The sequence below is a fragment of the Musca domestica genome, unplaced genomic scaffold (genome assembly GCF_030504385.1).
Source record: "Musca domestica strain aabys unplaced genomic scaffold, Musca_domestica.polishedcontigs.V.1.1 694, whole genome shotgun sequence".
NCBI classification, from domain to species: Eukaryota; Metazoa; Arthropoda; class Insecta; order Diptera; family Muscidae; genus Musca; species Musca domestica.
In genome coordinates this window covers 52,475-68,204 of record NW_026712381.1, presented here as the reverse complement: position 1 = coordinate 68,204, position 15,730 = coordinate 52,475, and the positions used below count along the sequence as shown (strand labels likewise).

At 37.0% G+C, this 15,730-nt stretch overlaps 1 protein-coding gene across 1 annotated transcript; it reads left to right on the top strand.

Moving 5' to 3' along the window:
* The first annotated feature begins 1,166 nt into the window (after window positions 1–1,166).
* Window positions 1,167–7,753, top strand: LOC131806015 (cryptochrome-1-like). The gene is made up of 5 exons (XM_059129876.1): window positions 1,167–1,551; window positions 5,611–5,957; window positions 6,252–6,368; window positions 6,445–7,247; window positions 7,304–7,753. The coding sequence occupies exons 1-5, from the start codon at window positions 1,419–1,421 to the stop codon at window positions 7,533–7,535; spliced, it is 1,632 nt and encodes a 543-aa protein (XP_058985859.1). The 5' UTR covers window positions 1,167–1,418; the 3' UTR covers window positions 7,536–7,753.
* Window positions 7,754–15,730: the final 7,977 nt, after the last annotated feature.

Here is a 15,730-nt window from a genome sequence, read left to right as displayed (position 1 = left end):
GTTGAGATGTGCGAAGTTTAAAGGCAATCGGACTCTTACTTGACATTTTTTTATAGTTATAATTATTCAAAAAATTTTAACCCTTATTGAATATTGGAATTTGAAAAGTTTGCACAAAATCGAATGATCCTTTCCATTTTTATGAGGTAAATTATTATTTATTTATTTATTTATTTATTTATTTTTTTTTTTTTGAAAATATTTATCTTTTGTGGGGGAGGTACCAAAAGTAGTGGGCCGATATTGCCCGTCTCGGAACTCGATTTAAGTTTGATAATATTATTTCGAAGGTTTACCTGATGAGTATGATTTATTGCCTCAAAAATCCCACTATGGGGGCCGTGTGACCTCAAGTCAGACATACATTACCCGACTGTATAGATCTCATAGCCTATAGGTCGTTATAATTTTTTAACACCCGCAATACGAATTTTCAATTCCAAACTGAGTTTTTCACCACTTTGAGGTTTAGTTTGTTGTACAGTGTAATTATATCCTTTTCACTAACTGACAGTAAGGGGTATTTCAAATATTTTAAAGTAAGAGCCTCAAACAATACCCCCTAGTGATTTTTCTAAATATTTCCGAACATGCGTCAAAAATCTATCAAACATATCAATCAATAGCCGGCGTCAAAAACAAACATTTCAATATTCCCACATGCCTATATGCACACATGTTTATTTAAATATATTAAAACAAATTGTTACAATATTCAAAACCTACAGAAATTCCAATCAAAAAATCTCTGAAACAGACACCGCACAGCAGAAACCCTAACCGACGTCTCACAACAAGTGGTAAATGAAACAATAGAAAACTATCCACTCTCCACTGCTCGATACAATGGCAAACTATGCGAAACAAGCTTTGTTCAATCCTTCAGGGGAGGAGGCCACACGCTTGGGTAGGAAGTCAAGGGGTTGTCTGCCTAAACACACACAGCTATGAACTCAAACAAATTGATGCCGGCTAAATGCATTTTTGCAAACTAGGAATTCCCTCTCCCCTTTAAACACCCTTCGCTAGCTATACGTGTAACACCAACAACAACTGCAAATAGTTATGGCATTGTTGTTGTTGTTTGTGCAGTTGTAGTTTAGTTGAGAACAGAACAAAACAGAAGCAAAGCATTAAATAGTTTACCCAAACGTTTCCAGTCGAACTGAGAGTGCATTTGCCAAGCGTCAGTTATCGCGGCCAGTCGGACAACGGCAAATCGTCTCAAGTTCTAATCGACAAGTGGAAGTGAAAAAAAATAGTTCTTACTTTTATTTTCTCCAACTATTCGCAAGTGGAAACCCAAACAAAATACCTATCAACAAACAACAAAGAAGTCAAACAAAAATTAAAAACATTAAACTTAATTAGAATTTGTAATTGTTTTTATTGATTGGTTGATTTACTGGAACACAGGCATGTCTGTGAATATCCATTGGTTCCGCCATGGCCTGCGTTTGCACGATAATCCCGCTTTGCTAGAAGCTATTTCGGATAAAAACAGAGGCATCAAACTGTTGCCGGTCTTCATATTTGATGGCGAAAGTGCGGGTAGGTGTTGAATGGTGTGTGAGTGTGTGAGAGAGAAGCATTTGACAAGTTATGAGTGTGAACAGTGTTGTCAATATACGTAAGTGTTTTTAAAGCGCCATATAGATATGGTAAATGGGGAAAATTGTCACTTAAACAGCTGAATAAAATATAAAGAAGCAAAAAAATTAGCTCAGATCAGCGGGTTGGAACTTTTGATATTCTCCACTATAAATAGGCTTCTAGGCTTAACTCTATTTTAGTAAAAACTCTCGGATTTTTTCAGAGGTAGGGATTTGCACCCCGATCCGAGAAAGTATTTTTTCTTTGGAGACGGACCCGGATATTTGACCCAAAAGTTCGGGTACTAGACCTACTAAACCTATATGGACAATTTTCGTATCATTTTAAAGCTAATGGGTCGAACTTTGACTACCCTCCATCATTTGAAACGACTTTGGCAATTCTCAAAAACAATAAAATCCATTAAAAATTCTGTTAAAATCTTAAAAATACCGAATGTAGCCGTTATATTAGGGTCTATACGACGTCGTGGACCTGCATAGGTAACATTTGTCATAAGCCATTACAATATTCAAAAAAAAAATCGGTATTAATGTAGCTAAAATGATCAAAATACCGAATATCGGGAGGTACCGCTATATAAGGGGCTATACGAAGACGTGGACCTGCACAGACAATTTTCTGGCTTAGGCTGTAGTATCCATTGCGAACTTCAAATATCAAATTTGAAACTATTCCCGTGAATAGTGTTTCTAAAATCATCAATATACCCAATATCGGGAGGTACCGCTTTATGTGGGCTATACCAAAACGTGGACCTACATGGCCCATTTTTAATACCAAAAGTCCTGCAAACATAATGTACATTTGAGTAAAATTTTATCAATCTACTTCAATTCGTTCGGAAGCTGACGGATAGACGGACGGACACCGCTAAATCGACATAGAATTTTATGCTGATCAAGATTATATATACTTTGTGGCGTCTAAAACGTATATTTCGAGGTGTTACAAACGGAATGACAAACTTAATATACCCTCCATACTATGGTAATAAAAACTAAAACAGCTGAAAGGACCATCAGCAAGTAAAAATCTATTAACGACGGGTTCGAACTTTTGGTAATCTCCATAATTAGGGAAAAATATGAATTTTGTTGAGACTAGGTACTCGAACTTATATATTGTTTCTGAGAAGAAATAGGTAGGTTTTTAAAATTCAGGAAATATATCTCCAATATATCCATTATTGCATAAATAATCTCATCGCCAAGATTTGCATACGCTACACCTCATAGTGGTCAGGGTATTATGTCTTTGTGCATTTGTTTGTAACATGGAGAAGGAAGCAAGATAGACCCATAGTTACTTTTGATGATCTTCATAGAATCACTTTATGCATGTCAGTCCGTCCGTCTTTCTGTCCATGTATTTTTGTGAACAAAATGCAGATCGCATTTTCTATCCGATTGAGGTGAAATTTTCCAAACAATATTTGTTTGGCCCTATTGAAATTGGTGAGAATCGGCTGAAATTTAGACATAGCTTCCATATATATCATCAACCGATTGTGGGGTTAATGTGCACCAAATGTCAAATATCGGTCAATATGACCTGAAATTTGGCTCATCCGATCGAATTCAGTCTGGAAACAAGTACATAAAATTAGGTGAAAATCGGTTCAGATATAGCTATAGCTCCCATATATATGTTTCATCCGATTTGGTGTTTAAGACCCTCACATTCGTAATATGCATTCGACAACAATCTTAATTGGTATCAGATATCTTATAGAGCTCGGAAATACCTTTACCAAATTTTATTGAGATTGCCTAAGATTTGGATATAGCTCCCATATACATATATCCTTAATCTGATTTCAGGTTTATTGAGCAAATAATGGTTAATATCCCCAAATGTCAAGTTTTAGTTGATTTGGTTGAAAGTGGTGACAGAAGCTACCAAAATAACGAAAATCGGAGATACTGCTATATGGGAGCTATACTAATTAGTGGACCTAAATCGAAAATTGTTTGCAAAGAGAGAACAGACCTACTGAGATTCCCAATTGTCAAGTGTCGTAAAATTTGATTGGACATTGTGGCAGAAACCTTCAAAATACTGAAAATGTGAAGGTATCGTTTTATGGGGGCTATACCAATCAGTGGAGCTGAAACAAACTTTTTTTGCAAGGAGTGAACCACCAACCAACAAGAACCCTAAATATAAAGTTTCAGCTGATTTGGTTGTACATTGTGGCAGAAACCTTCAAAATACTGAAAATCTGCAGATATCGTTAGATGAGAGCTATACCCAAACGTAGATTAATATATCCCATTTCCAATATCAATCAGCCTGCTAAATTGCAAAGCTCTAGATTAAATAATGTGCACTCTATCGGGATTTCAAAAGACTGACGGACATCGCTAAATTGCCTTATAATTTTATTCTGATCAGGAATATACAGGGTGAGATAAAAAACTGCAACAAAGTCAAACGCCATAATTTTAACATTTTTTTTTAATTTTATTGAATGAAAGCAAAAAATGTCGGAAATAGCATCAAAATTAAGAATTAGTTTAGATTTGTTCGAATTGGTCCCCTTTGGCACGAATTATGGCCTTCAAGCCGCCAATGAAATCGACACACGTTGCTCGAATGTTGCTCTGCGGCATTTTGGTCCATACCCGGCGAAGCGCTTGCATTAGGTGATCGACACTTTGGTATTTTTTTAGTGACAACCTTGCTTTCCAAAATACTCCAGACACAATAGTCCAACGGATTGGTATCCGGAGATTTGGTGGATATTGTGCGCTGGAAATGAAGCGAGGAACCTCCTTTTGTAACGACTCTTGGGTGGCTCGTGCTGAGTGCAATAGTGCTGAGTCCTGTTGGAATGTCCAAGGTCAAAATGTTTGTGTGCGCAAGGCTTTAATACACCCTCCAGAATATTTTCGTGATAATATTCGGCATTCATTCTGATGTCACGGTCGATTAATACGAGCGGACAGCGACCATCGCCTGTTACGACGGCACACATTATCACCATAGCCGTGACTTGAGTTCTGGTGGCCAACCGAAGGTGCACATTTTCAGCTGACCTCTTTAGCAAGTAAATCCGATAATTTTGTTTGTTTACAAACTGCTGGACAACGAATGTTTTCTCATCGGAGAAAACCAAATTCGCTGGAGTGAAAATTAAATGCTGGAGTGCTCTATCGATAGCCACTTGTGGTTTTTCAGCCAAATATAAAGAAATCACACTATCACGCTTGAATTCCATCACGAATAACTTTTTTCTGGAAAATCTCACCAAAATGCTTTTGTACACTTGTAAACAATGTAATGAGCTGGCGAAGGAATAATTTTAAAAGTTGTCGGACGAGTAGCTTAGAAATGACAGCCGTCTGAAGTTGGTTGCAGTTTTTTCATCTCACCCGGTATATACATGGCCGATTGTTTTTATACCCAACTACATTTAAATTTTGTCATTCCGTTTGTAACTCCTCGAAATAAGAATTTTAAGCCCCACAGAGTGTATAATTGATCAGCACTTCCTATGACAGAAAATTTCCTATACAAATCCACGTCTTCTTAGACGCCATTTAACCATACCATCCGATATTCGATATTTTGCGGTTTTTTATCCACATTTTCAACGGAATTAACTTAATATTGGTATTTGCAGTTCACAATAGGCACCATTTACATTGACAGATAAATACGTGTTCTACCAAATATTCTGTATTTAAATAATTTTTCAGCGAAGTTTTATAAAAATTTTGTAAGTTTATTCCAAATGGTACAGGTTATTCAAAATTTCATACATTTTTTCGAATTGAATGTTTATTTGTTTTTTCTTTTGAAAATTTTCTTATAGCTATTAAAAAATCACCCTTTAGAAGTAATTTTTTTCCATAAGGACTTTGATGCCCCTTAGTTCCACACTGAAAATAACTCTCTTTGTTATTTTTCATCTTGGGCGCCATTTGCACCCAACAGCATTACATAAGTATTTCAAAGTGATTTTAATTATTTTTTTTCTCTCTTTTACAGGCACCAAATGTGTTGGCTATAATCGTTTCAAGTTTCTCTTGGACTCACTCAAAGATCTCGATGATCAATTTCGTGCCATTAGCGGTGGCAATGGTGGCCGCCTCTATCTCTTTCAAGGAAATCCAGTGCAAATATTTCGTAGCCTACATGAAAAATTCCGTATTCACAAGTTGTGTTTCGAACAGGATTGTGAACCAATTTGGAATGAAAGAGATAATTCGGTGAAGGCACTTTGTCATGATTTGGGTATAGAAGCTGTGGAGAAAATCTCGCACACACTATGGGATCCACAGACGGTTATTGATACCAATGGTGGTATACCACCGTTGACATATCAAATGTTTTTGGTAAGTGATGTGATTCGTGTAGTGTTAATTAGTTCTGGTGAAATTGTAAATCAACTGATGCATTAAATTAAAAACCGTTGGGCGCCATTTTGATTGCCTAAATTTTTTTTACCGACTTAAGTTATTGCCTTGCTTTATTGTATAAGAGCAAGGGGAATTCATTGTTCGAAAAAAATCGAAAAATATCTTTAAAAATGTTCGAATAGTTATAGTAAAGATTCCATGACGAAAATCTGACTCCGCAGACTTTTTCTGGTGCATATGAAAAGCTTTTGAATTTCTATCTCTTGATAGCACACGGTTCAGGTTATTGGTCTGCCACCCAGACCAGCTGATGATCCCGACTGGACAAATGTGGAATTCATACAAATCGAGGAGAATCTCATTAAGGAACTAAGAGGATTTCTGGAGGTAAGTAGGGCAGAGAATAAAACCCATTTAAAATTGATTTCAAAACTACCCCCCCCCCCCCCCCCCCCCTCCACAGTTTCCAACGCCGGAACAATTTAACATTTTTCCCGAAAAACTCAGTTATTTGGCCAAAACCAAATGGATTGGTGGTGAGACCCAAGCTCTACTACACTTGCGCGAACGTCTCAATGTCGAAGAGAATGCTTTTCGCTGTGGCCGCTATCTACCCAATCAAGCTAGTCCGAATATACTCGAATCTCCGAAATCGATGAGTGCTCATTTGCGCTTCGGCTGCCTATCGGTTAGGAAATTCTATTGGGATGTCCATGATCTCTTTCGAACGGTACAACTGCAGGCGGAGGGGTTCGGCATGCAAATGTTTGGTGGTGCCCATATTACCGGCCAACTTATATGGCGGGAGTATTTCTATACAATGTCAGTCAATAATCCCTATTACGATCGCATGGAAGGTAATGCCATCTGTTTAACCATACCCTGGGCACCCACAAATATTGAGCAATTAAATCGTTGGACGGAGGGTCAAACGGGGTTTCCATTAATTGATGCTGCCATGCGTCAGTTGTTGGCTGAGGGTTGGCTACATCATACGCTGCGAAATACAGTTGCCACATTTTTGACACGCGGAGGTCTTTGGCAGAATTGGGAACATGGTTTGAGATATTTCCTCAAACATCTTCTGGATGCCGATTGGTCGGTTTGTGCCGGAAATTGGATGTGGGTTAGTTCATCGGCATTTGAACGTCTATTGGATTCATCGCTGGTCACCTGTCCCGTGGCCCTGGCCAAACGCTTGGATCCTTTGGGCACCTACATCAAACAATATGTACCCGAATTGGCCAAGGTTCCGCAACTGTTTATGTGAGTAGAAAATTCAAAAATTATTTAAAAGAAATTAAAATTTTTTCCATTCCCAGCCATGAACCCTGGCGCATGCCCCTGGAGGAGCAGGAAAAGGCGGAATGTCTCATCGGTGTCCATTATCCCAGTCCCATGATTGATCTGACCTTGGCCACAGAACGTAACATGAAGGCTATGCGTGATCTACGTATGTCCCTGACCTCGGCCGGTGCCCCAGATAAAACTCCACCCCATTGCCGGCCATCGAATGAGGAAGAAGTTCGCCATTTCTTTTGGTTAGCTGATTAAAACTTAGCTGTTTGTAATTCTTGAGATTATCTGATTTATATAACGAATTTATCTCATGTAGATAAACTTTTTTGGGAATATCTGCACATTTACCTACATGTACCTACCTACCTAGCTATCTACATAGTATAGACCTACATACATACATACCAAATGGAAATTGTTGTCGAAATACTTTTTTTGGGAAAATAAAAACTTCTCGTAAATGTTGAGTGTGAGTGAGGGGTATTTTCTTGGGGGACGTAAGGAAGAAAGGATCTACAATCTAACTGAAACAAGTTAAAAAGCAGTAAGTTCGGCCGGGCCGAACTTTGATACCCTTCACCATTTGGAACGGATTTGGCTTTTTTTTTTTAAAATAAAATCCGTTAAAAATTCTTTTAAAATCATAAAAATACCAAATGTAGCCATCATATTAGAGTCTAAACGACGACGTGGACCTGCATAGGTAGCTTTTGGTCATAAGCCATTACAATATTCAAATGAGAAACCTAAAAAAAATCGGTGAATAATGTCGCTAAAATCATCAAAATACTGAATATCGTGAGGTACCTTCATATGGGGGCAATATGAAGACGTGGACCTGCACAGACAATCTCCTGTCATAGGCTGTAGCATCCATTACGAACATCAAATACCTAATTTTAAAGAACTCCGGTGAATAATGTCGCTAAAATCATCAAAATACCGAAAATAGGGAGGTATCGTTATATGGGGGCTATACCAAAACGTGGACCCCCAATGGCCCATTTTCAATACCAAAAGTCCTGCAGACATAATATACATTTGAGTAAGATTTTATCTATTGACTTCAATTCGTTCGGGAGCTAGAGTGATTTCCACAGAAGGACAGACGGATAGATGGACTCCCCTCTTTGTGGGGTCTAAAATGTATATTTCGAGGTGTTACAAATGGAATGACAAACTTAATATACCCTCCATGCTATGGTGGAGAGTATAAAAAAAATTATTGGAAAATATTCAACCTATAATGAAAATGTTAGTAATTGGGACCATGGAACGTATGTGTTATGTCACTCTTCATACGCCACCAGGTACAATGACACTGTGCGACAAATTTCAAGTTTCCAATAATTACAGGGAAATCCAGCAAATTATGAAAGTAGAGTTAAAAATATAAGATACATGTATTAGCGTTTTGAAAGTTTATATCGTAAAGTAACCTAAATAACAGGGGGAGAGTTTCCCCCTCTCCCACACTTCTTTAAATTTTCAGATTAAGATTCCTCGGAATCCGTGCATTTTAGGTATATAGTGTCTTCAGCAATATTACAAATAAACAAATACGAGGATTATTTTGGTAGAAAATGTTAACCCTCAAGCGAGTCAACAAAGGGGTCTTTTGGGATCGTTTTTTATACCCTCAGCCATATGGCTATAATTTTTACGCCATAAATTTTACATTTCGTTTTTAATGTATTGAATGAAAGTAAAAAATGTCGGAAATAGAATCAAATTTTAGAATAAGTTTAGATTTGTTCGAATTGGTCACCTTTGGCACGAATTATTTCCTTCAAACGGCCAATGAAGCCGTCACACGCTGTCCGAATGTTGTTCTGCGGTATTTCTGCCCATTCCAGGCGAATTCGACACTTTGGTATTTTTTAGTGCAAACCTTGCTTCCCAAAATACTTCAGACACAATAGTCCACCGGATTGGTATCCGGAGATTTTGGTGGCCATTGTGCGCTGGAAATGAAGCGAAGAACCTCATTTTTTAACCATTCTTGGGTGGCGCGTGCTGAGTGCGATGGTGCTGAGTCCTGTTGGAATGTCCAAGGTCTGTGGCCAAAATGTTTGAGTGTGCAAGGCTTTAATAAACCTTTACCCCGAGCTCATTTTTATACCCTCCACCATAGTTTATTAATTAAGTTTGTCATTCCGTTTGTAAGACCTCGAAATATACATTTTAGACCCCACAAAGTATATATATTCTTGATCAGCATAAAATTCTATGTCGATTTATAAATGTCCGTCTGTCTGTCCGTCTGTCCGCCTGTGGAAATCACTCTAGCTTCCGCACGAAGTGAAGTAGGTTGATAAAAATTTACTCAAATATGTATTATGTCTGCAGGACTTTTGGTATTGAAAATGGGCTATGTAGGTTCACGTCTTCGTATAGCACCCATATAACGGTACCTCCCAATATTCGGTATTTTGATGATTTTAGCGTCATTATTCACCGGAATTGTTTCAAATTAGGTATTTGAAGTTCGAAATAGAAGCTACAGCCTAAGGCAGAAATTTGTCTGTGCAGGTCCACGTCTTCGTATAGCCCCCATATAACGGTACCTCCCAAAATTCGGTATTTTGATGATTTTAGCGTCATTATTCACCGGAATTGTTTCAAACTACGTATTTAGATTTCGTAATGGGAACTACAGTCTGTGACAGAAAATTGTCTATGCAGGTCCAGGTCTTCGTATATGCCCCATATATCAGTACCTCCCTATATTCAGTATTTTGACAAGTTTAGGTACAATATCCACCGCAATTGTTTGAGATATCGTATTTGACGTTGGATATAGCAGAAAATTGTCTATGCTGATCCAGGTCTTCGCACAGCTCCGATATAACGGTACCTCCCTATATACAATATTTTGATGATTTTAGCTACATTATTCACCGTTTATTTCAAGTTTCGAATTTGAATATGGTAATGGCTAATGGCAATAATACCTATGTAGGTCCACGTCGTATAGACCCCAATATAACGGCTATATTCGGTATTTTAAAATTTTAACAGAATTTTTTAAGGATTTTATTTTTCTAAAATTTCCAAATTCGTTCCAAATGGTGGGGGGTATTCAAAGTTCGGCCCTGCTTTTTAACTTGTTTAGTGCCAAAATACTCCAGACACAGTAGTCCAACGGATTGGTATGTGGAGATTTTATTGGCCATTGTGCGCTGGAAATGAAGCGAGGTACCTAATTTTGTAACCATTCATGGGTGGCTCGTGCTGAGTGCGATGGTGCTGAGTGCTAAGTCCTGTTGGAATGTTCAAGGTTTGCGGCCAAAATGTTTGCGTGTCCAAGGCTTTAATACACCCTCCAGAATATTTTCGCGATAATATTCGGCATTTATTCTGATGCCACGGTGGATTAATACGAGCGGAGGGCGACCAAATGTTGTTATGGAGGCCCACGACATCACCATGGCCGGCACTTGAGTTCTGGTGGCCAACCGAAGGTGCACATTTTCAGCTGACCTCTTTGGCAAGTAAACACGACCACTTTGTTTGTTTACAAACTGCTGGACAACGAATGTTTCATCCTCATCGGAGAAAACCAAATTCGGCAGTTAACAACTTTCGGCCAAGCAAAGCAACTCTTTGGCTCTTTGGATTCTATTTTCTTTCTGTTGCGGTGTAAGTTCTTACACTTTTGGCAATTTCAATGGTTTTACCCCGAACTCATTTTTCAATATTTGCCGAATGTTGCATTTTTTTCATCTCACCCTGTAAAACAGTAAAGTAATTCAGTGACTGAAGCTAGAATCTTGAAATTTTTTTGTATGGATCACTCTTGGTCCGAAGGGATCAATAAAACTGGGTTTTTGGAAATTCAGTACGAATGGTATAAAAAGATAATAAATATGGCACCTATTATATTTGAGGAAGCAGTAGGGCTAAATCTCTTAAATTTGGAATGAGGGTCACTGATGTAGTGCATGATAGATGTAAAAAAGGGTTTTTGGAAATTCGCATCATAAGTGTACGAAAAGTACTAAAATTTAATACATTTGGTAAGATTTTGTATCACGTGGACGGTTAGAGTTAAAAATTTGAAATATGAAAATTTTGATTTGAGGTTGAGGAGTAGAAAAGTACTAAGTACTATACTATACTAAATTTAGTACAATTTGAATTTGGAGTAACGAATTTAGCTGGAAAAATTAAAATTAACATTACTGTCGGATGGGTAGAATTGGGATATGGAGGTAGTTATCGAAATTTGTACTTATGTGCACGAAAAGTGCTAAGTGGTACTAAATTTGGTACCATTTCAATTTGGGTAAACCGGTATCGTTGGAATCTTGAAATTTGAAAATAAGATTATTATTGCATAGTAGGACTGAGGAGGACTGAGTTTTGGAAATTCGTACTTATGTGTACTAAGTGGTACTAAATTTGGAAAAATTTAAATATTGAGAGATCCAATAAAGTTGAAATCCTGAAATTTGGAAATAAGATTACTATGGCATTGTATTACTGAGGTATATAGGTAGTTTGTGGATATACGTACTTATGAGTACGAAATAGTACTGAATTTGGTACAATTTAAATTTTGCGTGAACCGGTAGAGTTAGAATCCTGAAATTTGAAAATAAGATTTCTATTGGACTTTATGGTGTAGGTAGTTATGAAATAGTGCACTTAACTGTATTAAATAGAAATTCCAACTTTAAGATTACGAAAACTTCTAAAATGCTATCATTTGGTATTATGTGAAGGGATAGAGATAAAAGGTGGTTTAGGAGATGTATACAAACTGTACTCAATGGTACTGAATTTGGAATAGTTTGGTTTAGGGTGAACGGATAAAGGTGATATTTTGAAATTTTGTATTCGGTTCCCTGTTGGTGGTAGGTGTGTGTGATAAAGAAATGGTTTTGGAAATGTGTACTACAAGTGCACAAAAGGTACTAAATAGTACTAAATTTGTTACAATTTGCCATTGGGTGAACTGATAGTGCATGAAATCTGACATTTGGTATTAGGGTCGCTGTTCATATGTAACCTGGACGTTGAAGGTGTTTTCAGAAATGTAAACAATAATTGTACAAAAAGTACTAAATATGGCCTTAGTTGAAGGGTAGAGATAAAATTCTGAAATTTGATTTTTAGATAACTGTTGGTATCTGAGGTTGAAATTTGGAGGTGGCTTCGGAAATGTGTACAATAGTTGTTCGAAAAGTGCTAAAGAATTTAACTAACTTAGTATTGGGTGAAGTAATAGAGATAAAATTCTGAAATTTGATATAGATGTCAATATTGGTGTCTGTGGTTAAGATATGGAGGTGGTTTTGGGAATGTGTGCTATAATTGTTCGAAAAGTACTTAGTAGTACTAAATTGATTTGAAGGGACAGAGCTAGTATCTGAAGTTGAAATTAGGAAGTGCGTACTATACTTGTTCGAATAGTGCTAAAGTTTACTAAATGTGGTCTTGCATGAAGGGATAGACCTGGAATCCTCAAATATGATGCTGAGGTCTCGGTTGGTATCTGTGTTTGAGATTTGGAGGTGATTTTGGAAATGTGTACTATAACAGTACGCAAAGTACTAAATGGTACTTAATGCTTACTGTTCGAAAAGTACTAAATTGAACTAAATTTGGTATTGCTTCGCCCAATACCGTGGAGTTTTGTATTGCGATAAGTGTTGGTGCCTAGGATTGAGGTATGGAACGGTTTTGCAAATGTGTACTAGAATTATACGAAAAGTACTAAATGTTACTAAATGTAGTACTGAGTAAATGTATAGAGCTGTAATCACGAAATTTGATATTGAGCTCTCTTTTAATGTCTGGTGTTTTCGGTTAGTATTTTCAGAAATGTGGACATTCCAACCACGGTAAAAATAATACAAACTATTTTGTCAAATTTCAAATTGTCAAATTTCTATGTCAAATAAAGTGGCCTGTATTGTAATTCCAATAAACATACAGATGGGCATCACAAAATCGATGTAGAATATTTTGTTGATCAAAATTGTGAGGCGTTAAAACGGAATCATATATATTTCCATGGAGGCGGGTATAAAAATCAACAAACATATTCGAATAATTATTCAGATATGAACAATGAAATGGGAATAACCATATAACAATCAAGTTCCCACACTATGGCCCAAGTGCGAAAAGCTACAGGGTCTGTTTTAAAGTCGAGACTCATATTTAATTAGAACAGTTGGGCGCCATGGGGATTACCAATGAAGCTCTAAAGCAATTGTAAGCATGGGTTTGATTTTACCTACTTCTAAGATATATGAACTGATTTGGAATCCAACCTGCAATATGGCACTATATTATACTAGCTTTACAATTTTGTACTTAAAAACTGTGATCGTTCACGAAAATCAAATAAAACTTACAGGCGAAATAAGGAAAGCACTCTCACATATAGCGTTCTCTTTTACTCTAATCCACAGAAAATCCTGATATAACCCAATATAGGGAAAATCAGAAAATTTTCAATATCAGCCTAACATCATTTTTATACCCTACAACAGTATGTGTTGGGGGTATTATAAGTTTGATTGGGCCAGAATTTATGTAACACCTCGAAATATTGGTTTCCCATATAGGAAAGTATATATGGATCTTCCTAGCTCGCCGAGCTGAGTCGATCTAGCTATGTCCGCCCGTCCGTCTGTCCATGTTAATTTGTAATCACGCTACAGGTCGCAATTATGGCCCGATCCTAACGAAATTTTGCACGAAGGTGGGGTTAGGGTCAGAATAGAAGCCTATTTCTTTGGAGATGATCGCCAAATGTTTAGGTGTTGAAATGGACCAAATACTGAAAAAATGTTGGATTTTGCAGTAGCTATACAGGTTGCAATTATAGACCAATCGACGCGGAATTTCGCATGTAGCTAGAGTTTAGGACGGGGAAGAAGCCTACCAATTTGGGTGGTCATCGGATAATATTTAGCGGGTAAAATAGACCATATATTTTGTGTTGAAAAAATTCAAAAATTTTCATTAAACCGCGAATATTTTAAATCCCGGCGAAATCACAAAGCCATGACAAGGTTACTTCTGATCTTTACATTGGTGTTAATATCCAACAAATCGGATATATAGCAAAATATGTGCGATATATATGTCTATTAAAGGAGATATGCTTGAAAGATCTCTTATATGTCGAGAACGGCTTAACTGATTTCGACAGTTCTCATTAATTCAGAATGGCCTCTTGGCAGGAAAGAAAAAACGTCTAAAAAATCGCATAAAAATATCTCTCTAAAGATGAAAATATTGATTTTGTAACTTTTTCTCATATTTTTTCAATTTTGTCATATTTTCATTTTGAATTAAACATTTGGTAATATTTCTACAGCTAACAAAACTAAGTAGTTAGAATATCAGGATATCATATACAGATCGCATTTATGGCCCGATCCTTACGAAATTTTGCATGGGGATAAGATGAGGGTCAGAATAGAAGCCTACTTTTTTTGGAGATAATCGCCATATATTTAGGGGTTGAAATGGACCAAAAAAACTGTAAAATTGTCAGCAGGTCGTAATTATCGCCCGATCCAAACGCACATTTGAATGGGGGTTACCGGACATTGCAAAAACCAAGCAGTTTTGGATGACCATCCAAAAATATTCAATGTGTGAACAGTTTGCCAACTTTTGTAGACAAAATACGAAAATGTCCATTCCAGTGACTTTTTGGAGAATTCACAAATACAGGAAAGACGCACTTCTGACTATTTCGTTAACGCTGATTTCGTTGAAGAATATAGTCGAATGTCTGTATCTCACATAGATGCGTTTAAGTCAAAAACCAATAATAAATGTTAATCTTTTGCCACTTCTGAGAGATTATAGGTCTTTGGGAAATATTGATTCCAAATCTAGGAAGACCATTTAAGTGCAACATCTACCAATAAATTGGATATGAGCAAATTAGTTTAAGTTGCTATTATTTGAACATTAAAGAACGAAACCTGATGGTTTTCTTTTATTATTTGTCAGAATATCTTGTGGAATTCTTTGGAGTATCTCGCCTATATAAACTGTATCGGTTATTATGGTGTTGTAGGGTATTCAACGGTCGGCCCCGCACGACTGTAGCCTTTGCTTACTTGTTTTTTTTCTGCAGTTTACACCCTACATATTTTCTAACTAGCTTCCTTCATAGAATTAATTGCCTTTCACAGCAATCGACTTTAAGTGCTACACAGTTCTCTATTCTCGACTTTTGTATCACTCACCCAACCGGCACACTTATAAAACTCGTTTCATACTCTTTTTTGTTCTCATAACTGCTGCTAATTTAAATGCAATAATCCGATGTTCGTATCGATGTAATCATAACTAGAGGATTTGTTAACAAAGAGATGCTGACTGCAGTCGATGCGGCAAATGGCAACAAGGAATTGCCTTATTACGCAGTTAATCCTTGGCATTATTATTAGTCGAGAGATGCACAGACAATT